General features: G+C 38.7%; 1 protein-coding gene across 2 annotated transcripts in view; it reads right to left on the reverse strand.

Annotated features, from left to right (window-relative positions):
* Nucleotides 1-22,076: 22,076 nt before the first annotated feature.
* Nucleotides 22,077-27,998, reverse strand: part of nf2b (NF2, moesin-ezrin-radixin like (MERLIN) tumor suppressor b) — a 41,782-nt gene continuing 35,860 nt past the window's right edge. For both annotated transcript variants that reach the window (XM_061962977.2, XM_061962976.2), the window contains exon 17: nucleotides 22,077-22,521. In XM_061962977.2, coding sequence (XP_061818961.1) covers nucleotides 22,474-22,521 — 48 coding nt within the window. In that variant the 3' untranslated portion in view covers nucleotides 22,077-22,473. The remainder of the gene's footprint in view (nucleotides 22,522-27,998) is intronic.

Raw genomic sequence — 27,998 nt, forward strand, 5'->3', positions numbered from 1 at the left:
GTAAATATAAACGGAATACAATGATTTGCAAATCCTTTTCAACCCATATTCAATTGAATGCAGACAAGATATTTGATGTTCAAACGTGGTGGCGGGGGTGTATATTGTAGCCCGGAAGAGTTAGGGATGCAAGGGATTCTGGGTATTTGTTCTGTTGTGTTACAGAGCGGATGTTCTCCCGAAATGTGTTTGTCTTGTTTGGTGTGGGTTCACAGTGTGGCACATAATTGTAACAGTGTTAAAGTTGTTTATACGGCCACCCTCAGTGTGAACTGTATGGCTGTTGATCAAGTATGTCTTGCAGTCACTTTCGTGTGTATGCAGAAGCCGCATACAACATGTGACACGCTGTTTGTACGGTGAAAAAGCGGACGCGTCGACAGGTTGTAGAGGACGCTAAAGGATCAAGCATAATATGACATGAAGAGAATATGATACTTTTATATACAAACTCCATTTCCATATGAGTTGGGAAATTGTGTTAGATGTAAATATAAACGGAATACAATGATTTGCAAATCCTTTTCAACCCATATTCAATTGAATGCACTACAAAGACAAGATATTTGATGTTCGAACTCATAAACTTTTTTTTTTTTTGCAAATAATAATTAACTTAGAATTTCATGGCTGCAAAACGTGCCAAAGTAGTTGGGAAAGGGCATGTTCACCACTGTGTTACATCACCTTTTCTTTTAACAACACTCAGTAAACGATTGGGAACTGAGGAAACTAATTGTTGAAACTTTGAAAGTGGAATTCTTTCCCATTCTTGTTTTATGTAGAGCTTCAGTCGTTCAACACTCCGGGGTCTCCGCTGTCGTATTTTACGCTTCATAATGCGCCACACATTTTCGATGGGAGACAGGTCTGGACTGCAGGCGGGACCAGGAAAGTACCCGCACTCTTTTTTTATGAAGCCACGCTGTTGTAACACGTGCTGAATGTGGCTTGGCATTGTCTTGCTGAAATAAGCAGGGGCGTCCATGAAAAAGACGGCGCTTAGATGGCAGCATATGTTGTTCCAAAACCTGTATGTACCTTTCAGCATTAATGGTGCCTTCACAGATGTGTAAGTTACCCATGCCTTGGGCACTAATGCACCCCCATACCATAACAGAAGCTGGCTTTTGAACTTTGCGTCGATAACAGTCTGGATGGTTCGCTTCCCCTTTGGTCCGGATGACACGATGTCGAATATTTCCAAAAACAATTTGAAATGTGGACTCGTCAGACCACAGAACACTTTTCCACTTTGCATGAGTCCATCTTAGATGATCTCGGGCCCAGAGAAGCCGGCGGCGTTTCTGGATGTTGTTGATAAATGGCTTTCGCTTTGCATAGTAGAGCTTTAAATTGCAATTACAGATGTAGCGACAAACTATATTTAGTGACAGTGGTTTTCTGAAGTGTTCCTGAGCCCATGTGGTGATATCCTTTAGAGATTGATGTCGGTTTTTGATACAGTGCCGTCTGAGGGATCGAAGGTCACGGTCATTCAATGTTGGTTTCCGGCCATGCCGTTTACGTGGAGTGATTTCTCCAGATTCTCTGAACCTTTTGATGATATTATGGACCGTAGATGTTGAAATCCCTCAATTTCTTGCAATTGCACTTTGAGAAACGCTGTTCTTAAACTGTTTGTCTATTTGCTCACGCAGTTGTGGACAAAGAGGTGTACCTCGCCCCATCCTTTCTTGTGAAAGACTGAGCATTTTTTGGGGAGCTGTTTTTATACCCAATCATGGCACCCACCTGTTCCCAATTAGCCTGCACACCTGTGGGATGTTCCAAATAAGTGTTTGATGAGCATTCCTCAACTTTATCAGTATTTATTGCCACCTTTCCCAACTTCTTTGTCACGTGTTGCTGGCATCAAATTCTAAAGTTAATGATTATTTGCAAAAAAAAAAAAAAAAAGTAGCATATTCAACTGAATATGGGTTGAAAATGATTTGCAAATCATTGTATTCTGTTTATATTTACATCTAACACAATTTCCCAACACATATGGAAACGGGGTTTGTATTATTATCTTATCTATCTTGACGTCCTCCTCGCTGGAGGTCTTTGAACAGTCCAGACACGTCTGCGCGATGTTATCTCACTGACGATTACATTCCATCCCGCCACGGCTCAATCTGGGGAGCTAATTAAAGTTCATTAAACGTGACGGCCGCCTGTCATAAAACACAGTTTATGAGCACCTTAACCTCGTCAGCCATGTCGTTATGTGACGGGCGGGTAACAATGAAGACGTTCTTGTCAAGCCGAGGAAGCGCTGTTGACGGAGACGCGGACTTTGTTTCGACGCAAACACGGCGACGATTAACGAGCATGATCTCGCCGCAATATGAAATGTCCGGAACGCATGAAAGGTTGACGAGTGGATGGGCGGGCATAGGCAGCGTACAGTGTGCTCCGTGGACAAAAGAACAAAGATAATTATTCCTGTTAAAGCAGAAACACTTGAAATATGCTTTAGAAATCATGCTAATATGTACATGTAGATATCCATCCAATTTCTACTGCAGTGTTTTTCAACCACTGTGCCGCGGCACACTAGTGTGCCGTGAGATACAGTCTGGTGTGCCGTAGGAGATTATCTAATTTCACCTATTTGGGTTAAAAATATTTTTTGCAAACCAGTAATTATATTCTGAAAATGATGTGTTGTTGTTGAGTGTCTGCACTGTCTGGAGATCGGCAGAGTAACCGTGTAATACTCTCCCATACCAGTAGGTGGCAGTCGGTAGCTAATTGCTTCGTAGATGTCGGAAACAGCGGGAGGCAGTGTGCAGGTAAAAAGGTATCTAATGCTTAAACCAAAAATAAACAAAAGGTGAGTGCCCCTAAGAAAAGGCATTGAAGCTTAGGGAAGGCTATGCAGAACGAAACTAAAACTGAACTGGCTACAAAGTAAACAAAAACAGAATGCTGGACGACAGCAAAGACTTACTGTGGAGCAAAGACAGCGTCCACAAAGTACATCCGAACATGACAATCAACAATGTCCACACAAAGAAGGATAAAAACAACTGCAACGTTGTTGATTGCTAAAACAAAGCAGGTGTGGGGAATAGCGGTCAAGGAAGACATGAAACTGCTACAAATAAGAGAAAAAGCCACCAAAATAGGAGCTTGGTTATGCTTTAAAGTCATATCCAACAATTGCGACAACGACTTTTTATTGTCAATTTCGGCTGCTGAGTTTCAGTTTTTAATGATTTCTACTGGTGGTGTGCCTCCGCATTTTTTTCAATGAAAAAAATGTGCCTTGGCTCAAAAAAGGTTGAAAAACACTGTTCTACTGTATGATGATGATGAGCAGAGGTATGCACGCAATCGCTTTTTAAATGATGAAATAATGAGTACGATTCTCCGTACATCTATGAATAAAAACTATAGAGATCGGAGTGTTTTTTTAAATAAAATAAAAAAAAATTGTACTACCATTAATTAAAGCTGGTGTCACCAAGCAGAATTCAAACGGTAGTCCCTCGCTATGTGCGCCTCGCCGATAGTCCCTCCCAGTCTCCGCCTCTCTGGAAGTGCACAAAATCGCGCACGAGAGCTGTACCTGCACACGCGTAGGTTGTAGACCAGGGGCCGGATCCGGAATGAATGATCTCTGGCCCCCGGGATGATATTTGATTAGTATTAGAACCGGCCTGCAGGCCACAGCCACCGGCTGCTGTTTTGCACGTACCAATACTTTATCAGTGTTGGCGCTAGGAATTTTCAAAATGGGGTCCCAGGGACCCCATCAAGTCATAAAAATGGGGTCCCACAGTAAATTTTTTGGGTCCCACTTTTTTATAACCGTTTTGAAAACAAATGATCAATGTATGCATTATCCTGTTATATCTCACATTCTATATTGTCATACTTGCCAACCCTCCCGGATTTTCCGGGAGACTCCCGAAATTCAGCGCCTCTCCCGAAAACCTCCCGGGACACATTTTCTCCCGAAAATCTCCCAAAATTCAGGCGGACCTGGAGGCCACGCCCCCTCCAGCTCCATGCGAACCTGGAGGGTCTGCATGTAGCAATGTTTTTGTAATATATTGAGTTGGAGGCAATAAATAGGCGAGGGGATGAAGTGCGTCTCTTTATTGTAGACTTCAGAACAGACACTTGACATCAGGTGCGCAACACCACTTAAATCGTTGGCCAACCAAAATGTAACCCCAGTACGCTATAGCCAACATTCACCAGGAGATGGCAACAGACAAACATAGATCACTCTATTACATTCCAGTCTCTCCATGTTTTCTCGCCATGGTAACATGTGATCCTCATGCACTGTGCGCTGTCTCTGTCCCTCTTGATATATATATATATATATATATATATATATATATATCAATCAATCAATCAATCTTTATTTATATAGCCCTAAATCACAAGTGTCTCAAAGGGCTGCACAAGCCACAACGACATCCTTGGTACAAAGCCCACATATATGTATATATATATGTGTATATATATAAAAAAATACTTCACTTTCAGTGAATTCTAGCTATATATATATATATATATATATATATATATATATATATATATATATATATATTATCATGTATATATATATATGTATATATATATATATATATATATATTTTTTTTTTTTTTTTAATTTTATTTTACTATATATATATATATATATATATATATATATATATACATATATATATACTGTATATATATATATATATATATATATGAAATACTTGACTTGGTAAATTTTAGCTGTAAATATACTCCTCCCCTCTTAGCCACGCCCCCAACCACACCCCCGCCCCGCCCCACCCCGACCACGCCCCCCCACGTCCCGAAATCGGAGGTCTCAAAGTTGGCAAGTATGTATATTGTGTTTTGGAAAAAGGTTGTCAGAAACATTACTTATATCATTAAAAAATAAATAAATAAATAAAACACATTTTTATACATATGTAAATGTATTTAGTTATAAATATTTATTCACTTTCTTCTTTCCTTCATGGATCTAAACTTTACCGCTGTTGATTTTCTGGCGTCTTTTTTTTTGCCTTCCGTCTTTTTAACGATTGGGGTAAGGGGAAGCGACGTATGCCGTAAAGCAAGTCAGCATTTTTTTATTAACCATCTGGAACGTACTTATGCTGTCTATAAGTTGAAGCGGAGTGGTAATTGGTCATGATAATTGTCGGTGACACCTGGAGTCGTGGTCACGATAAATCATTAACTTAAAGGGGAACATTATCACAATTTCAGAAGGGTTAAAACCATTAAAAATCAGTTCACAGTGGCTTATTTTATTTTTCGAAGTTTTTATCAAAATTTTACCCATCACGCAATATCCCTAAAAAAAGCTTCAAAGTGCCTGATTTTAACCATCGTTATATACACCCGTCCATTTTCCTGTGACGTCACATAGTGAAGCCAACACAAACAAACATGGCGGAAAGAACAGCAAGCTATAGCGACATTAGCTCGGATTCAGACTCGGATTTCAGCGGCTTAAGCGATTCAACAGATTACGAATGTATTGAAACGGATGGTTGTAGTGTGGAGGCAGGTAGCGAAAACGAAATTGAAGAAGAAACTGAAGCTATTGAGCCATATCGGTTTGAACCGTATGCAAGCGAAACCGACGAAAACGACACGACAGCCAGCGACACGGGAGAAAGCGAGGACAAATTCGGCGATCGCCTTCTAACCAACGATTGGTATGTGTTTGTTTGGCATTAAAGGAAACTAACAACTATGAACTCGGTTTACAGCATATGAAATACATTTGGCAACAACATGCACTTTGAGAGTGCAGACAGCCCAGTTTTCATCAATTAATATATTCTGTAGACATACCCTCATGTCAGCAGGCCAGGGAAGCTAGGGTCGATATTCTTCTCTTGATCATCTTGGGACGGTGTGAGCCAAGACATCCAAGGGGTTTAGCTCGCTCGTCTGCGGGAACAAACTGCCGCCATTGCTTGCCGTGCTACCGAGGTCCTTTGTCCCTGAATTGCTCACACACTCCGGCAGATTCAATGGGGATCTGGCGGCAGATTTCTTTGACTTTATCGTTGGAAATGCATCTGCTTTGAGTGTCGCAGGATATCCACACATTCTTGCCATCTCTGTCGTAGCATAGCTTTCGTCGGTAAAGTGTGCGGAACAAACGTCCAATTTCTTGCCACTTTGGCATCTTTGGGCCACTGGTGCAACTTGAATCCGTCCCTGTTCGTGTTGTTACACCCTCCGACAACACACCGACGAGGCATGATGTCTCCAAGGTACGGAAAACAGTCGGAAAAACGGAAAATAACAGAGCTGTTTTGACCCGGTGTTTGAGAAAATGGCGCATTGCTTCCCGATGCGACGTCATGTTGTGACGTCATCGCTCCATGAGCGAATATTTAATTTGCCAAAATTCACCCATTTAGAGTTCGGAAATCGGTTAAAAAAATATATGGTCTTTTTTCTGCAACATCAAGGTATATATTGACGCTTACATAGGTCTGGTGATAATGTTCCCCTTTAAGCTCGTGGTGCAGTAAGTGAATGATGCGGACACGTTTGTTACTGGATACTTTCTCACACGCTTCTGCCTTGGAGACTTTGCATGGTAAGTAATATGCAACTATAATAATTTTGATACTTGTTTGTATTGACAAATGTGCTGTTTCAGACTGCAATATTGTTCAATTATTAATACGTCTAGCTCAGTGGTTCTTAACCTGGGTTCGATGGAACCCTAGGGGTTCGGTGAGTCGGCCTCAGGGGTTCGGCGGAGGTCAAATCACACCCGACTCATCGTGTAAATACAAACTTCTCCCTATCGGCGTATTACGGATACGGCAACAGCTGACTGGTTTGCAGGTGTGTAATTTGTTGTGAGTTTATGCACAGTGTTGGTTTTGTTGTTTGAACAAGGTGATGTTCATGCACGGTTCATTTTGTGCACCAGTAAAAAAAACATGGTAACACTTTAGTATGGGGAACATATTCACCATTAATTAGTTTCTTATTAACATGCAAATTAGTAACATATTGGCTCTTAACTAGTCATTATTAAGTACTTATTAATGCCTTATTCGGCATGGCCTTATTATAACCCCAACCCTCTAACCCTAACCCTAACCAAATAACTCTAAATTAAGTCTTTATTACTTAGAATATGTTCCCCTTGTGCAGGGGTCGGCAACCTTTACCAGTCAAAGAGCCATTTTGACCAGTTTCACAAATTATAGACAACAATGAGAGCCACAAAAAATTTTTGAAATTTAAAATGAAATACAAAGTTTTTTTTTTGCTTTGTGCTATGTATAAACCAAGGGTCTCAGACACGCTGCCCACACCTTAAAATATGGAATTTGAATGCTGGTGCGGCACGCGGGTTTTTTATGAATGCCGCTTGTCAACGTCATGCGTGCTGTGGTGGTACAGCATATAGCGCCCACTACAACCAGCGTGCCTGATCAGCCACACGTTGTATGGGACTTTCGCTTGCTCACGTACGTGACAGCAAGGCATACTTGGTCAACAACCACACAGGTTACACTGACGGTGGCAGTATAAAAAAAACTTTAACACTTTTACTAATAATGCGCCACACTGTGAACCCACACCAAACAAGAATGACAAACACATTTCGGGAGAACATCTGCACCGTAACACAACATAAACACAACAGGACAAATACCCAGAATCCCATGCAGCCCTAACTCTTCCGGGATACATTATATACCCCCGCTACCAAACCCCGCCCACCTCAACCGACTCACAGAGAGGGGGGGGGGGGGGGGGGGGGGGTTGATGTGTGAGGGAACAGGGTTGGTTGGGGGTGGGGTTTGGTGGTAGCAGGGGTGTATAATGTAGCCCGGAAGAGTCAGGGCTGCATGGGATTCTGGGTATTTGTTCTGTTGTGTTTATGTTGTGTTAAGGTGCAGATGTTCTCCCGAAATGTGTTTGTCATTCTTGTTTGGTTTTGGTTCAAAGTGTGGCGCATTATTAGTAAGAGTGTTAAAGTTGTTTAATATGGTCACCGTCAGTGTAACCTGTGTGGCTGTTGACCAAGTATGCCTTGCTGTCACATATGTGTGTAAGCAGAAGATGCATACTGTATAGCAAGTGGTTGGGGTGGCATGCTGTTAATACAGATTGTAGAGGGTGCCAAATGCTGTACCATCATGGCAGGCCCTTATTATAACTGTAAGGATAAAAATCGGTAAATATTAATCCCGGGAGTTTTCTGCGAGAGGTACTGAAATCTGGAAGTCTCCCGGGAAAATCGGAGGGTTCGGCAAGTAAGCTGCTGAGCCGCATCAGAGTGATCAAAGAGCCGCGGGTTGCCGACCCCTGCCCTAGTGTCCAAATAACTCTAAATTAAGTCTTTATTACTTAGAATATGTTACCTAAAGTGTTACCAAAAACATATAACTTTGTCTTGAATTTTAAAAAATAAAACATTTTATTTTTCACTAAAGAAGGGTTTGGTGTGAAACTGGTAGGGTTCGGTACCTCCAACAAGGTTAAGAACCACTGCTCTAGCTTGTGTGCTTAGCTGTTGTGTCGCTGCTAGCCCCTGGTAGCCTATGTGTACCTTTTCTAAATGACTTGACTAAAATAGAAAAAATGGTGTGCCTTTTGGAGGACATTTAGATCAGGGGTGCTCACACTTTTTCTGCAGGCGAGCTACTTTTCAATTGATCAAGTCGTGGGGATCTACCTCATTCATATATATAATTTATATTTACTTATTTATGAAATATATGTTTTTGTTAACAAGTTAAAGGTGTTTAATGATAATACAAGTATGTTTAATACATATAGTTAATATTGTTAACAAGTTAAAGGTGTTTAAAGATAATGCAAGCATGTTTAACACATATAGTTAATATTGTTAACAAGTTAAAGGTGGTTAAAAATAATACAAGCATGTTTAACACAAATAGTTAATATTGTTAACAACTTAAAGGTGGTTAAAGATAAAACAAGCATGTTTAACACATATAGTTAATATTGTTAACAACTTAAAGGTGGTTAAAGATAATACAAGCATGTTTAACACATATAGTTAATATTGTTAACAAGTTAAAGGTGGTTAAAGATAATACAAGCATGTTTAACACATATAGATTCCTTTCTTTCATGAAGACAAGAATATAAGTTGGTGTATTACCTGATTGTGATGACTTGCATTGATTGGAATCAGACAGTGGTGCTGATAACGTCCGCATTTTCGAATGGAGGAGAAAAAAAGTCCTCCTTTCTGTCCAATACCACATGAAAGTGGTTGGTTTTTGGCATCTTATTTGTCCAGCTTCCGTACTCCTTTGTATACACTTTACAAGAAATACATTGTCGGCAAACTCCGTAGCTTGCTAGCTTGTGCACGCCAGCTTTCTGAGACTCTTATTTTGGTAGCGCAGGCAGGATGAAGCAGAGCTTTTATTGTGCAACTGTGCAGTCGGTCTTTGGAGTTTTGACAACAGGTACGGCGCCAGAGTCTGTTGAAATAAAGTGTTTCTCGCCTTCCTGTCGGTAATTTTAATGAGCTGGCAGCAGCCAGCGTCATCTCAGAAGACCCTCGGGTGCCGTGAATGTCAATCAAGTGACGAAAGTGACGTCATAGTGAAGATTTATGATCGCTCATTTTTAGGACTATTTTTTTAATGCCTGGCTGGTGATCGACTGACACACCCTCCGAGATCGACCGGTAGATCGCGATCGGCGTAATGGGCACCCCTGATTTAGATGTTAACTGTCTGTACAGCTTTGCACAAGTAAACGTGCTGCAGGACTGCTTGTATAAAACATTTCAAGCCCATATCATTCCATACTTGGTTATTTTTTTTTTATCTCGGACCGATATCAATATCAGGACACCCGGAAATGTTTTGTGACAATAAATGTTGTAAAAACCTGACGCAGTGAAGCTCCTTCTTGCAAATTCACCTGCAGGATCCTGGAATGTTCTCAAACACAGATGGATGATCGCTGGCTGCAGGATGCAGACACTTCCTGCACGGCGAAGGCTGCAGAGAGAAGGTGGCGAGAGGGAATACATTGTTACTCAGTGTGTGTATACGCCACAGCCTCGTTCTCCTGAGTGCTGCATGGATTTGCATCTCATTGGCAAAGTTTGTCAGCAGACGAAGCCGTAAAACAGGGCGCTTAAAGGAAATAAAGGCAACAAAAGCGGACATGGGGCCAAAGAGGCCGCCAGAAACAAATAACATAACTCGGTTGGTAGAGCGGCCGTGCCAGCAACTTGAGGGTTCCAGGTTCAATCCCCGCTACTGCCATCTGAGTCACTGCTGTTGTGTCCTCGGGCAAGATACTTTACCCACCTGCTCCCAGTACCACCCACACGGGTTTAAATGTAACTTAGATGCTGAGTTTCACTATGTAAAGCGCTATATAAATACAAAACCCAAAACCAGTGAAGTTTGCACGTTGTGTAAATGGTAAATACAAACAGAATACAATGATTTGCAAATCCTTTTCAACTTATATTCAATTGAATAGACTGCAAAGACAAGATATTTAATGTTCCAACTGAGAAACTTATTTTTTTTTGGGAAATAATCATTAACTTTGAATTTAATGGCAGCAACACATTGCAAAAAAGTTGGCAGAGGGGCATTTTTACCACTGTGTTACATGGCCTTTCCTTTTAACAACACTCAGTAAACATTTGGGAACTGAGGAGACCAATTTTTGAAGCTTTTCACGTGCAATTCTTTCCCATTCTTGCTTGATGTACAGTAGTGATGGGTCCGGCAACACCGATGCATCGGCGCATGCGTCGAGCTCATAGAGCAAAACCCCGTGTCGGTGTGCGTACCGCTTTTAGAAAGTCACGTGACCGATACGCGAACTGATGCCTCCTCTGTGCCCTGTGAGCGGGTTTTTTTCTACAGCCGGAGAAATAACTAAGAAGAGAAATCGTCTAAAATTTAATACGTTGGAAAAACTGTTTTTTTTAAAAATAAAAATGTGTAAAAAAAAAAATTAAAAAAAAAAAAAAAAAAATCCCAGTCCACAAGCATCCTCATTCACAACACGTTCTCTTAGATTTCCATGTTATGATACATGTTGACATTATTTATTGACTGTGTCTAAAAAAGATAAACATATATTTGTATTTAAATGAAGATATGAAATAATCCTAAATGAAATACAATGACTTGGTTTATGTTATTGTATATACTAGGTCATAAAATCAGTGTCAGTTGAGTCGGTCCATAGGTTGCCTGTAGGGATTTTTAATGTCCAGCAGATGTCAGTATTTAGTGACACAGTATCAATACAGTTTTGCAATGTGTCGAAACGCTTCATGACGCCTCATCAACCAATCACTAATGTACAGTTTAAGTTGTTCAACAGTCCGGGGTCTCCGTTGGGGTATTTTAGGCTTCATAATGTGCCACACATTTTCAATAGGAGACAGGTCCGGACTACAGGCAGGCCAGTCTAGTGCCCGCACTCTTTTACTATGAAGCCACACTGTTGTAACACGTGGCTTGGCATTGTCTTGCTGAAATAAGCAGGGGCGTCCATTAGAACGTTGCTTGGATGGCAACATATGTTGCTCCAAAACCTGTATGTACCTTTCAGCATTAATGGTGCCTTCACAGATGTGTAAGTTACCCATGTCTTGGGCACTAATACACCCCCATACCATCACAGATGCTGGCTTTTCAACTTTGCGCCTAGAACAATCCGGATGGTTCTTTTCCTCTTTGGTCCGGAGGACACAACAATTTGAAATGAGGACTAATGAGGACTCGTCAGACCACAAAACACTTCTCCACTTTACATCACTCCATCTTAGATGAGCTCGGGCCCTGCTTTAATACCCAATCATGGCACCCACCTGTTCCCAATTAGCCTGTTCGCCTGTGGGATGTTCCGAATAAGTGTTTGATGAGCAGTCCTCAACTTTCTCAGTCTTTTTTGCCATCTTTTTTGAAACATGTTGCAGACATCAAACTCCAAATGAGCTAATATTTGCAAAAAATAACATTTTCGAGTTCGAACATTAAATATCTTGTCTTTGCAGTCCATTCAATAGAAAATAGGTTGAAAAGGAATTGAAAATCATTGTATTCTGTTTTTAATTACCGGTACCATTTACACAACGTGCCAACTTCACTGGTTTTGGGTTTTGTATAATTTACTTCACTATCCTATGCTGGGATGACATTTTGATTTCAGTTTAGGGGGACACATAGTTTGAGTTTGGGGGTGTGGCTTGAAAGGATTACATGCATGTTTATGGAGTAATATGAATATATAGGCAACACATTGTTCAATAATAAAATGTTTGTATAATATAACCACATCAAGAGTAGAATAAATTCTGATGTTGTCCAGGCTGGCTGAGGATTGAACCGTCAACCTTTGCACTAGACTGTAGTGAGTGACAATAAGTTTTACTCTGATGAAGAATCTTTGTTCAATATCATTTGTAAGTTGATATTTTAAATATATAGCTGTTCTGGTAAACCACTAATGGTGATAACAAGCTAGTTGGTGGTGTTTTTGTTATATTTCTTGGTTTAAAAATGTTGCAAACAGCCCCTTTAACGAACTGTAACAATATTTGTGGACGATACAATGTGTAGAGTGTGCAAGGGACATGTCCCACCTGACCCCTTAACTCCTAAATTACATTCCATGGTGTCTAAAGTCTGGACATATAATATACACATTTGTATACAGTGCATCCGGAAAGTATTCACAGCGCTTCACTTTATCTGTATTTTGTTATGTTACAGCCCTATTCCAAAATGGAATAAATCCAGGTTTGTCCTCAAAATTCTACAGACAATACTCCATAATGAGAATGTGAAGTTTTTTATTTTGAAATTTTGCAAATGTATTAAAATTAAAACAAACAAAATAAACTTTCAATTGGATTTTTTAAAAATAAAATACAAAATATTGTAATTATTAAAACATATATTAAAATATACATTATAATACTAAATATTTTATGTGATACAAATAATGTTACGATACACACTATATATTAAACCTTTTTTATTTATTTTATTTTAGAACTGTGTAACATACATTTTTGCTTATGTCCAGACATACAGGTACACGGTACATTCCAATGGGGGCGCATAAAAAAGTATATTCCCATCCGAATCGCGATTCTGAAACTATTCATAATTTTCAAATATCAATAAAAAAAATTAATAAAAAATCTACAAATGGAATTTTTTTTAAGCAAGCTCCATGAGCTTTTCTAACCTGTAACCTGTTTTTAAAAAGTTTCATTATATTTATAACAAAATAATACATGGCAAGAATCGGTTTTAATCAAGAATCGTGGATTCTGATTCGGTTCAAATCGTTATACACCCAAAGATTCACACCCTTACATTTCAAGGGGATTCATGTAATCTATAGTACATTGTAAAAAAAAAAAAAAAAAAAAAGTCCATAGATTTGACGATAAAAAATTGGCATCTTAGTCGACAGAATTTTACTATTTTACCGACAGCCATCAGACTGTATAATGCATATGTTCCTTTTTGACTGTACTTAAATGTATAATAGACTATTAAAATGCATTATTCACATGTGAATAATATAATTATACTGTCTACTAAACAGCATTATTCACATGTGAATAATATAAATACAGTCTATTAAACAGCATTATTCACATGTGAATAATATACAGACTGTATTTATATTATTCACATGTGAATAATGCTGTATAATAGACTGTATTTATATTATTCACATGTGAATAATGCTGTATAATAGACTGTATTTATATTATTCACATGTGAATAATGCTGTATAATAGACTGTATTTATATTATTCACATGTGAATAATGCTGTTTAATAGACTGTATTTATATTATTCACATGTGAATAATGCTGTATAATAGACTGTATTTATATTATTCACATGTAAAAAAATACCTACATTTTTATTGTTTATTGTGAGCGAACTGTGGTGCTGAATTTCCCCCAGGGATCAATAAAGTACTTTCTATTTTATTATATTCTATAAAAAAAAAATGGTACAGTTTTAATATTTATATTAAAAATGCACTGTGAAAAAAAAATGCTCGTAGATTTTGCGATAAAACAAAACAAAACTGGCAACTAAGTTACCGGAATGAAATTAAAAAAAAATAACAGTACTAGGTTTACCTTTTTTTTTTTTAAAACATGTTGACAAAGTTAACAGAAATACAATACAATACAAATCAAACGTTTTCCCCCACCAAACAACTCACAGACAACTGCAATTCTGAATGGCCCCAACATGGTGCAGCAATACACAAACGCAAACAAAAGGCTCATCAATCAACCACAATTCAACCACGTCTCAATCAGGGCCAAACTGGAGATCAATCTCCTTTGGTGGTACCGTTTTAAAACATTTTTTAGGAGCCCCCTTGAAAACTAGATGCTGCATCTCAAGGGGCTATCCCCAAAAAATGTCATGACACTGAAATTTACAACAATTCGGTGTAAAACCTACTGTACATTTTATGGTAAAATTCTGGCGAATGAGCTGCCTGGTTTTTTTTTACCGAACAATCTACAGATATTGTTTTTGGAGTGTTGCAGTTTGTGTCTGGAAGAAAGAATAAAACTGTTGTTGTTTCTGTTCGGTTCTCTCTCATTCGAATGAAACATCATTATTCACCAAGCTAAAACGAGACGTACTAATGTTTTTATTCAGTGGCCCAAATCAATGGAATGTCAGCATTTGCAAAAATAGAGGATGGTGCTTTTCTTTGAGGGTAAACCGCAAAAAAACAGAGCATCGATTTCCTGTCTGCTTCAGGGGTGTGCCGTCAGGATCCGCAAGGCCTTCTATGCTGGCATAACATAATCAGAAATCATGATCATAATTAAAGATAACATTTTTTTTTTTATTTACTTTCCCTAAATACAAACCCTGTTTCCATATGAGTTGGGAAATTGTGTTAGATGCAGTGTTGGGACTAACGCGTTACTGTAACGCCGTTAGTTTCGGCGGTGACTAGTAATCTAACGCGTTATTTTTTTTTATTCAGTAATTTAGTTACCGTTACTACATGATGCGTTACTGCGTTATTTTACGTTACTTTTGATGTAGTATCGGCTAGAAACAGAAGCGCTGCGGTGTCGTTCTTCTGAATCTTCCTCTGTCACAAGCCGGAGAGAAGAAAAGAGGCGCGGTCTATGTGTGTGTGGGTGTGGGTGTGGGGAAAAAAAGTTGTTGGCACGTTCAGTCCACACACAGCGTGGTCATGGCGAGCGCAGTAACGGAGGAGCTTGAACGCCCCCGCCATTGAATCGGTGCAGACTCGGTTGTGCAAAACGAGGGTTTTAAACACATGCTGAACGTGCTTGAACCACGTTACGACATCCCGTCGCGCACCCACTTCAGCAATAAGATTGTGCCAGATCTTTATGAGCAGGAGAAGAAAAAAGTAGTGGATGAACTATCCCGAGCATCATCTGTTGCGCTCATGACAGACGGGTGGACATCCAGCGGAACTATAAGCGCTCACTTCATCACAGCAGACTGGGAGATGAGAAGACACGCCCCCTCTACGAGAGTCACCTTGCGCAGGTACTGACACAAGCAGTGGAGGAATGGAAGATAAAGATATCCCAGTCACACGTGATAATGCCAAAAATCAAATAATTACAGAGAATGAGGCAGGACTGGGACCACAGATAGGTGCTTTGCACATGTAGTGAATTTGGCATCACAGAAGGGAATCTCAGTCAATAGGATGGAGCGCCTCTTTGGGAGGATCAGGAAGGTTTCCTACTTCCACCCAAGCACAACAGCTGCTCATGTGCTTAAGACAAAGCAAGAAATGCTAAAGCTGCCTGCTCATACACGATGTCCCAACGAGGTGGAACTCCACTTATGATATGTTGGAGCAGCAGGCAGCTATATACTCTGCATTGACCCACAACACCCTGAAGACAAATGTCACCCTGTCTGATGATGATGTGAGAGTGGCAGGTGAGGTCCTCCAGGTGCTTAAACCCCTCAAAAGTGTTCCATCTCTACTGAGCACTGAAACTTCACCATCTGTGTCAATGATCCTGCCACTGAAAACAAGTATTCTACAATTTATGGCTCCAAGTGTGGAAGACAGCAGCATCACTCCAGATGTCAGGCTTTATGTTTCAAGGAAGATGATGTGCCTTCTTATGTTGCACTTTAACTTGTTTTTTATTCATGGTCATTGGTCCAAGTTTAAAGAAAGGAGGAATGCCTTTTTATGTTGCACTGTTTTTCATTAATTATGTTAAAAGGAAAATAAAAATGTATGTCAAGTTGATCAACAGATTGTATTATTCTCCAGTGCAATAACAGTACTGAAATGAAGGCAAAAAGGGCATTAATGGGAGGTTTAAAAAAAAAAGAAGAAAAAAAGAAGTAACTAAATAGTTACTTTTCACAGTAACGCATTACTTTTTGGTGTAAGTAACTGAGTTAGTAACTGAGTTACTTTTGAAATAAAGTAACTAGTAACTGTAACTAGTTACTGGTTTTCAGTAACTAACCCAACACTGGTTAGATGTAAATGTAAACGGAATACAATGATTTGCAAATCATTTTCAACCCATATTCAGTTGAATATGCTACAAAGACAACATATTTGATGTTCAAACTGATAAAAAAAAAATGTTGTGCAAATAATCATTAACTTTAGAATTTGATACCAGCAACACGTGACAAAGAAGTTGGGAAAGGTGGCAATAAATACTGATAAAGTTGAGGAATGCTCATCAAACACTTATTTGGAACATCCCACAGGTGTGCAGGCTAATTGGGAACAGGTGGGTGCCATGATTGGGTATAAAAACAGCTTCCCAAAAAATGCTCAGTCTTTCACAAGAAAGGATGGGGCGAGGTACACCCCTTTGTCCACAACTGCGTGAGCAATTAGTCAAACAGTTTAAGAACAACATTTCTCAAAGTGCAATTGCAAGAAATTTAGGAATTTCAACATCTACGGTCCATAATATCATCAAAAGGTTCAGAGAATCTGAAGAAATCACTCCACGTAAGCGGCATGGCCGGAAACCAACATTGAGTGACCGTGACCTTCAATCCCTCAGACGGCACTGTGTCAAAAACCGACATCAATCTCTAAAGGATATCACCACATGGGCTCAGGAACAGTTCCGAAAACCACTGTCACTAAATACAGTTTGTCGCTACATCTGTAAGTGCAAGTTAAAGCTCTACTATGCAAACGAAAGCCATTTATCAACAACATCCAGAAACGCCGCCCGAGATCATCTAAGATGGACTCATGCAAAGTGGAAAAGTGTTCTCTGGTCTGACGAGTCCACATTTCAAATTGTTTTTGGAAATATTCGACATTGTGTCATCCGGACCAAAGGGGAAGCGAACCATCCAGACTGTTATCGACGCAAAGTTGAAAAGCCAGCATCTGTGATGGTATGGGGGTGCATAAGTGCCAAAGACATGAGTAACTTACACATCTGTGAAGGCACCATTAATGGGCAATATACAAACTAGGGATGTCCCGATCCGATATTTGGATCGGATCGGCTGCCGATATTTGCCAAAAATTGCGTATCGGCAAGGCATGGGAAAATGCCGATCCAGATCCAGTTTAAAAAAAACAAACTCCGGTCCGTGTTTTCCAAAGCACCGATTTAAATAATACATTCCACTTTTCTGCTGCTCCCTTCCGTTCCGCATTTTCCAGCACACCTTCAACACATCCACAAGTCTGTGAATTCTCACGCAGTTGCTTTTAGCTGCTGGCATTACACCACAGGCTCTTCTTACTCTTTCCTGTGTCTCCCTCTCACAGACAGCAAGCGCACCTTCTTACACACGTCACATACTGTCGCGTCATACGTCACATACTGTCACGTCATACGTCACATACGTATACGTCCTCTCCCAGCAGAGAGGTAGCAGCATGGCTTACGTTAGCTGTGATGCTAGCGCAGCCGTGTGACCAACGTTCTCTCCAAGGTGCGCGCCTGTGCAATTGCAAACTGCTCAAGCGTCCTCTGCGCACGGCAAATCTATGCCACGCACAAAATCAAACAAAAAAATAAGCTCATAACAATTTTCGACACACGGACACGACAGAGAAAACAGTTTTCGTCATCATTGTTCAAATATTGTAACGTCTGTCGAGACGCTTATCTCCATTCGGTGCCACACGTCCACACCATCAAAATGTCGAGCAAACATTTCCACATCAACACCGTATGAAAAAATTAGTGATTTTTTCAGTTGTGATTTCCTTCTCTGCATGAAAGTTTAAAAGTAGCATATATTAATGCAGTATGAAGAAGAATGTTTTAATGTAGACATGCAAGCCTTGAAAGAAAATTTTGAAAATCAAGACTACATTTCCTGCAAATGGGTGCATTTCTACCCTATATTTTAACTTTAGATTTATTCTCATATCAAACTCTTTTGGCTGTCTTTTTGACACTTACATCCGGCGCCCCCCTCCACACCCTGGATTATAAATAATGTAAATAATTCAATGTGATTATCTTGTGTGATGACTGTATTATGATGATAGTATATATCTGTATCATGAATCAATTTAAGTGGACCCCGACTTAAACAAGTCGAAAAACTTATTTGGGTGTTACCATTTAGTGGTCAATTGTACATAATATGTTCTTCACTGTGCAACCTACTAATAAAAGTCTCAATCAATCAATCAAAACACAGAATCATCATACTGATGTGATTATATGCATCAAGTGTTCATTCAAGGCTAAGGCAAAATATCGAGATATATATCGTGTATCGCAATATGGCCTTAAAATATCGCAATATTAAAAAAAGGCCATATCGCCCAGCCCTAGTTTCAATGATGCCATTTCTGTTTGTCATGTATAATTTTGTCTATTTTGTGTTTATCCTTGAATAAACAGGTCAGTTTCTTGTTACCAACCATTGTGTATTATTCAAACTCCCCTAATTCAGCTGGCTAGTTGTTATCAAGAGTACTAAAACCCTTGTCAACATGATTCTGACAACTAAGTAGGCTAAATAACTTTAAACTTTAATACATGCTCGGATAGGCCAGTATCGGTATCGGTCAGTATCGGTATCGGATCGGAAATGCAAAAACAATATCGGTATCGGATCGGAAGTGCAAAAACCTGGATCGGGACATCCCTAATACAAACCTCTTCATATCCCACATTTGTCAACCGATTCGAACCGTTCCTACATCCACACACTCCACTCACCCTGGACATTCAAGCATTTTAGTTCCGCTCACACCTATTGGCAGCTTGCGCACATAGGGCGTTCACATTCCTACCGGAATTGCAAATCCTAGTGTACATGTGATTTTAGTTGGGACAAGCGGTAGAATATGTATGGATTTTTAATATATTTGTAAAGAGCTGTCAAGGTAGACTTGACAGCTCTACCTGGTTGACCACGCCTATAAGAACAGCTGATAGGCAACACGTCACAGTGGTCAGGTGACCCTTCTGAAGAAGACTGCAGATGACAGTCGAAACATGTCAGGTACAAATTCCATCTAATATACCGAAAATATGGTCCGATTACAAGAACATTTTAAAAAGATTTGTAAACATTTCTACAAAAAAAACTTTGTTGCATTGTCATTATGGGTAATTACGTGTAGAATTCTGAGGACAAAAATGAATGTATTCCAATTTGGAATAAGGCTGTGACTAGTGATGGGTTGAGGCGTCATGAAGCGTTTCGACACATTGCAAAACTGTATTGATACTGTGTCGATACTGTGTCACTAAATACTGACATCTGCTGGATATTAAAAATCCCTACAGGCAACCTATGGACCGACTCAACTGACACTGATTTTATGCCCTAGTACAGGGGTCACCAACCTTTTTGAAACCAAAAACTACTTCTTGGGTACTGATTAATGCGAAGGGCTACCAGTTTGATACACACTTAAATAAATAAATATATTGTCATTTGTAAGTTACACGTAAGTGTGATTTAAACAAGAATAGCTAAATAAATAAATGTATATATATAAAAAAATGGGTATTTCTGGCTGTCATTCCGTCGTACATTTTTTTTCCTTTTACGGAAGGTTTTTTGTAGAGAATAAATGATGAAAAAAAACACTTAATTGAACGGTTTAAAAGAGGAGAAAACACGAAAAAAATTAAAATAAAATTTTGAAACATAGTTTATGTTCAATTTCGACTCTTTAAAATTCAAAATTCAACCGACAAAAATAAGAGAAAAACTAGCTAATTTGAATCTTTTTGAAAAAATAAAAAAATTTTTTTTATGGAACATCATTAGTAATTTGACCTGATTAAAATACATTTTTAGAATTTTGATGACATGTTTTAAATTGGTTAAAATCCAATCTGCACTTTGTTAGAATATATAACAAATTTGACCAAGCTATATTTCTAACAAAGACAAATCAGTATTTCTTCTAGATTTTACAGAACAAAAATTTTAAAATAAATTCAAAATACTTTGAGATAAGATTTAAATTTGATTCTACAGATTTTCTAGATTTGCCAGAATAATTTTTTTGAATTTTAATCATAGTAAGTTTGAAGAAATATTTCACAAATATTCTTCGTCGAAAAAACAGAAGCTAAAATATTTATTATTCTTTACAATAAAAAAAATAAAAAAATTACTTGAACATTGATTTAAATTGTCAGGAAAGAAGAGGAAGAAATTTAAAAGGTAAAAAGGTATATTTGTTTAAAAATCCTAAAATCATTTTTAAGGTTGTATTTTTTCTCTAAAATGTATTTCTAAAAGTAATAAGAAGCAAAGTAAAAAATAAATGAATTTATTTAAACAAGTGAAGACCCATCCATCCATCCATTTTCTACCGCTTATTCCAAGTGAAGACCAAGTCTTTAAAATATTTTCTTGGATTTTCAAATTCTATTTGAGTTTTCTCTTTTAGAATTAAAAATGTCGAGCAAAGCGAGACCAGCTTGCCAGTAAATAAATAACATTTAAAAAATAAAGGCAGCTCACTGGTAAGTGCTGCTATTTGAGCTATTTTTAGAACAGGCAAGCGGGCAACTCATCTGGTGCTTACGGGCGACCTGGTGCCCGCGGGCGCGGGTTGGTGACCCCTGCCCTAGTATATACAATAATATAAACCAAGTCATTGTATTTCATTTAGGATTATTTCATATCTTCATTTAAATAAAAAATATACTTTTATCTTTTTTAGATACAGTCAATAAATAATGTGAACATGTATCATAACATGGAAATTTAAGAGAACGTGTTGTGGATGATTGTGGACTGGGAATTTTTTTAATTTTATTTTTTTACACATTTTTATAAAAAAAAAAAAAAAAAAAAGTTTTTCCCACGTATTACATTTCAGACGATTTCTCTTCTTAGTTATTATTTCTCCGGCTGTAGAAAAGACTCGCGCACAGGACACAGAGGAGGCGTCAGTGCGACACAGTTCGCGTATCGGTCACGTGACCAAAACAGCTCATGATCGGTCACGTGACTTTCTAAAAGCGGTACGCGCACCGACACAGGGTTTTGCTCTATGAGCTCGACGCATGCGCCGATGCATCGGTGTTGCCGGACCCATCACTAGCTGTGACATAAACTGTGAAAAAAGTGAAGCACTGTAAATACTTTCCAGATTCACTGTACATCGCAACTTCTTAGTCTTCTTCCTGAAACCTCACCTGTTGGTCATGGTCTTTTTTCCCCCTGACCTCCAGCACACGTAGGGCCCGACGTTCATTAACACCGAGACCTCAGGCAGCAGAAGAGCCACAACAGCCATCATGTTCCTCCTCTAAGCCGTGACTTTCTTAGTAGACGTGCTGAAATGAAAACAGGCGGTTTAACGGCAGTGCAAACTTCTTTAGCTGCCTCTTGTGTATTGCCAAACAATCAGACCACTCACTTCAGTGATCATAGACACTTTATCAAGCACTTCTACCTCATTGCTTTATGCTCTATGACGCCCTCTGGTGGCCAAGAAAAGCACTACCACTCTTGGTGTTGGTGGTGCCTAAAAAGTCAAGAGTCTGTCAGTGACCTCGCAAGGAGCAAAGAAACATACGCAGGTCACACAAACACTGGTATATAGAAATGATGCAAACAGTACAAAATACAACTTGACAAAAACCCCTTCTGGGTGTGAAAATAAAGACGTAAGGCACCAATAAATACACGACAGTTCAATCGTGATATGAATCAGGGTGTAACACATCAAAAGGGGGCGGAGTCGAGAGTGTAACGTATACAGAACGAGGTGTAGTGAAACTCTCAGGCATCAACTCTGTCCCAAACGTGAGCCATGAGGGGACGCCGGAGTGTCGAAGACTTGAAATGTCGGCTGACAGCAAAGTGCCAAATCAAAAAGGTAAAATCAAAGAGCAACAAAACCCGAAAAAATAGGTCCTTTAGTGTTCCATGTCCTGATCAGACAAGTCCGGTGCACTAGCCCTCCTCTTCCTCTTGATTAGACCTCCTCAAAGAACGCCATCTGAGACATGTAGGCTGAGTTTCTCTGTCAAACACAAGAGTGATGGACTTTGATAGCAAATCAAGGAGCAGGAAAACATGAATAATTCATTCGTGACATGACAGAACCATTGATCAGAGCATGAAAGACGCCTTGATACGTAAGACTAGTGAGGGGACATGTAAACAACATTTATGTAGGAATTGTGCATGGATGCTGACATGCTGGAAGGGAAATATTAATTTTATCCTGAATTTGTTGATGCGGGAATGATGAGAATGTGTTGAGAAAAATGGGGGAAAAAAACTTTTTTTAAGGAATTTTAGGGTTAGAAAAAGTGAAATTCTGAAAAAAGCGGGAATTTTCAGAAGGTAAAAAATGTCCTTAACCTCTAAAGGCCTTAGTGGCCACCAGTGTTGGTTACAGTAACGCCGTTATTTTCGGCGGTAACTAGTAATCTAACGCGTTATTTTTTATATTCAGTAACTCAGTTACCGTTACTACATGATGCGTTACTGCGTTATTTTTCATGTAGTATCGGCTAGAAACAGAAGATCTGAGTGTGTTTTATTGCAGCGCTGCGGTGGAAAAGAAAAGGTGTGCTTTGTGTGGGTGGGGGCGGGGGGGGGGACTCCCATACTGCAGTTGAGGAGCGCAGGGGAGACGTTCCTCCAGGGCCTATGTACGTCTTCGGGGCTAACAACCTTCACTTTACCCGGCAGTGGGTCTTTACAGCTGAGGGTGAATGACGAGACTGGCGGTTTGTTGCAACTTTGTGACTTTATTGGACGCAGCCATCCACCAAGCTAGAGCACCTGCACGCACTCACTGTCGCCGCTTGCTCACCTCTCTCGCCCACTCACTCACTCACTGACGTCACTCACCTCACATGCTGTCATATCTTAAAGGGCCACGCACACACACACACATACGCTACTCTCATAACAACTAACAAGACATCATGGCGAAGCCAGAAGTCGAGTTTTTTAACATGGAGACATTCTCAATACTTTTCTTTTGTCGAGCACAAAGAAAATGACATTTTAGTTAAATGTAAGTTGTGTCTTGGATCCAAGATCCTACCTACTTAAAGTTAAAGTTAAAGTGCCATTATGTTGCAGCTATTTAAAATAGTTTTGTCAATTTGTTATGGCCTGAAATAAATTGGCCCTTTGAAACATATCTTTGTCTTTGTGTGTTGTATGTAGACCACATTGCTTAGCAGAGTTCAGTGATGCAAATGCATGTCAAGTTGATCAACACATTGTATTATTCTCCAGTGCAATAACAGAACTGAAATGAAGGCTAAAAGGGCATTAATGGGAGCCTTAAAAAAAAGGGGGGAAAAAGAAGTAACTAAATAGTTACTTTTCCCGGTAACGCATTACTTTTTGGTGTAAGTAACTGAGTTACTTTTGAAATAAAGTAACTAGTAACTGTAACTATACCTACACTTCTCTTTTGTAAAGTAAATCTGAACAGCCGACATGGGCATCTACATCAACTATATGATTTGCCTGAGAAGCTGGACAGGACAAAAAAAAAGAAAAAAGTAACTGTATCTAGTTACTAGTTTTCAGTAACTAACCCAACACTGGTGGCCACATGCGTGGACAGCACCTTTTAGCTCTTATTTCCAAAATTATGTACACTACTGAATTAGGGTCTTATGCCGACATATGGACACTTATACTGTTATCTGGTGGTGTCAGAAGAGTATAACATACAATGGAATTTGGAAAAAAAAAGTGTAAAAATAAAAATTTGCATGTCACGACACATGAAGTACACGTTTGTGTATTTATGGACTAAGTAGGGATGTCTGATAATGGCTTTTTTACCGATATCCCGATATTGTCCAACTCTTAATTACCGATACCGATACCGTATTTTTCGGACTAAAAGTCGCAGTTTTTTTCATAGTTTGGCTGGGCTCCAGTGCAACTTATATGTTTTTTTCCTTCTTTATTATGCATTTTCGGCAGGTGCGACTTATACTCCGGTGCGACTTATATTCCGAAAAATATGGTATATACAGTCGTGGAATTAACACATTAGTATGCCTAATTTGGACAACCAGGTATGGTGAAGATAAGGTACTTTTTAAAAAAATTTATTAAATAAAATAAGATAAATAAATTAAAAACATTTTCTTGAATAAAAAAGAAAGTAAAACAATATAAAAACAGTTACAAAGAAACTATTAATTAATGAAAATGAGTAAAATTAACTGTTAAAGCTTAGTACTATTAGTGGACCAGCAGCACACACAATCATGTGTGCTTATGGACTGTATCCCTTGCAGACTGTATTGATATATATTGATATATAATGTAGGAACCACAATATTAATAACAGAAAGAAACAACCCTTTTGTGTGAAATGAGTGTAAATGGGGGAGGGAGGTTTTTTGGGTTGGTGCACTAATTGTAAGTGTATCTTGTGTTTTTTATGTTGCTTTAATTAAAAAACAAAACAAAACAAAAAAAAACGATGCCAGTAATAAAAAAAACGATACCGATAATTTCCGATATTACATTTTAAAGCATTTATCGCCAATAATATCGACCTGTACATCATATAAAAAGATGATTTTTAGTTTTTATTCTAATTAGGGTCCAATAACCCCAAATAGCAAAGAGAAAGAAAAAAAAAAAAGCATGTAAACAACAGCTTGGGCTTTAAGAGTCTTTAAGTCTTATTTTTATGTTGGAAGGACAAGCGGTAGAATATGGATGGATGGATGGATGGATAGTTTGAATGAATGTGGATAATGTGTTCATATTTGTGGGTGTCTGGAACAAAAAGCGGAGGTAACTCAGGATCGTACGAGTGCCTCATCTTAACATCTGGTCTTACTTGCCAGCATTAGCTAATAGCGAGAGATGGACATAGCTTGGTTTGTCCAAGCACGGGAAGGAGGCAAGTGAGTGCGAAGGACAGTGCTGAGAAGAAAAAAGTGGATTATATGCATTGAATTAAAGAAAGAAATAATCTAAAACGTAAGAAAGCGTGTAGTATGCCAACTTGTTGGAGCGTAGCACTGCTCGTCCGCACCATACTGGAGCAGAATGAGTCGATAACGCCAGCCAAGGACATTAAAATAATATGTGGACATGTAACTGTCAGAAAAATTGTATGTAAATTATCAAAAACCTTTCCATTCTCTGAGTTCCCAATGAACAGACAAGAGGCTGTCTTTGTTGCACCAAGCAAAGGCTTGGAAAATTCCATTGTGTACGATGGGAGGAGACGGGAGGGGGTTATCTATTGTCATCGAAGACCTGCTCAAACTGAATCCAGGACCAGCCCAAGCCCGAGGCATCTTTTTCTTTTGTGTTAATGTGACCGAAAACAATGACTGTTTACATACTCCCCATTCCTTTAGAAACAGATGTTATGTAAACAGGGAAAGTCCAAATATAAAAAGAGGTGGCGTACAATCTTTCGCCAGAGCGTGGGTGAAACTGTAAGAGGTTACAGGTTGACACGTTTGTCCTCAATTGAGCAAAATTGAATTCTGCCTCTGTTTGATTCTTTGCTTCTTGTCTTGTTTAATAGATGTCATCAGTGTTTGAACCTGACAGTATCCATGAAACTATGGAGAAGCTGCTGATGGTGTATTTGAAGGAGAAGCAACTGAAAGAAGATATCGTAGAATTCCACTCTCCTAGGGAAATACTGTACATTATTATTACATTACTTAATAATAATAATACATCAAATTTATATAGCGCTTTTCTAAGTACTCAAATATGCTTTTTCATGAACAAAATATAAGATATAAGAAATCAGCTAAAAAAAAACGAAACAAAATGCATATATATAAAACGAGTTTGAGAAAAAGTAAAAACTGCGAGAAGCAGGGAAGGGCCGGTGGGTTTTGAGGGCAGTTTTAAAAGAGGAAAGGGTGGGGACAGATTTTGGATATTGGAAGTGGGTTATAATGATGCTGCTGTTCTGTTGTTGTTATTGTTATGTTTGTTGTTATTGTTGTCTCTTTGTCTTATCCCCGCAATTTCCCCCTTTGTCTTCCTTTTTTCTCTTTCTATCCCCTCCCGCTCTGGCCCGGCTGCACCAAATGATAATATAAATCCATTTAATAAAGTCAAATACAAAAAAGGCAACAAGAGAAGGTATCCCACACTTCTCTTTTGTAAAGTACTGTAAATCTGTACAGCCGATATGGGCATCTACATCAACTATATGATTTGCCTGAGTAGCTGAACAGGACTAAAATAAAAATAGATAAAAAGGAAGTGGGTTCCATAGGGAGGGGGCAGCAATCCAAAAAAAAAGCCCTGTCGCCCCAGGTCCGGTGCTTGGTCTTGGGGATTTGCGGGAAGTTGGCCTCGCCAGACCTGAGGTCGAGGACGTAAGTGGGGAGCTTGGTTGTTGAGGATCTTGTAGGTGGTGAGTAGAATTTTCAAGTGTATTCTGTATCAGATTGAGGTGAGTGGGTACCACGGACTGTAGGGGTGTCCAATTTTTTTTTATTTTCGAATTAATTGCGATTCTTATTTGTAATGATTCTTAACAAAAACAAAAAAAAATCGATTTAAATTAAACAAATAATATATAATTTTTTAATCTGTCCTGTCCAGTCACTCAGGCAAATCATATTGTTGATGTAGATCAGGAGTGCTCATTACGTCGATCGCGAGCTACCGGTCGATCGCGGAAGGTGTGTCAGTCGATCACCAGCCAGGCATTAAAAAAATAGTCCTAAAAAGGAAGCTGGATAAATAAGATGCCAAAAACCAACCACTTTCATGTGGTATTGGACAGAAATGACTTTTTTTCTCCTCCATTCGAAAATGCGGACGTTATCAGCACCACTGTCTGATTCCAATCACTGCAAGTCATCACAATCAGGTAATACACCAACTTATATTCTTGTCTTCATGAAAGAAAGGAATCTATATGTGTTAAACATGCTTGTATTATCTTTAAACACCTTTAACTTATTAACAATATTAACTATATGTGTTAAACATGCTTGTATTATCTTTAACCACCTTTAAGTTGTTAACAATATTAACTATAAGTGTTAAACATGCTTGTATTATCTTTAAACACCTTTAACTTGTTAACAATATTAACTATATGTGTTAAACATTCTTGTATTATCATTAAACACCTTTAATTTAGTAACAATATTAACTATATGTGTTAAACATGCTTGCATTATCATTAAACATCTTTAACTTGTTAACAATATTAACTATGTGTTAAACATGCTTGCATTATCTTTAAACACCTTTAACTTATTAACAATATTAACTATATGTGTTAAACATGCTTGTATTATCATTAAACACCTTTAAAAACATATATTTCATAAATAAGTAAATATAAATTATATATATGAATGAGGTAGATCCCACCGACTTGATCAATTGAAAAGTAGCTCGCCTGCAGAAAAAGTGTGAGCACTCCTGATGTAGATGATCATATCTGATGTACAGATTTACTTTAGAAAAGAGAAGTGTGGTATACTTCTTTTGTTGCCTTTTTTCTTT

This window comes from Nerophis lumbriciformis, linkage group LG09, assembly GCF_033978685.3.
Source record: "Nerophis lumbriciformis linkage group LG09, RoL_Nlum_v2.1, whole genome shotgun sequence".
In the NCBI taxonomy this organism is placed as follows: Eukaryota; Metazoa; Chordata; class Actinopteri; order Syngnathiformes; family Syngnathidae; genus Nerophis; species Nerophis lumbriciformis.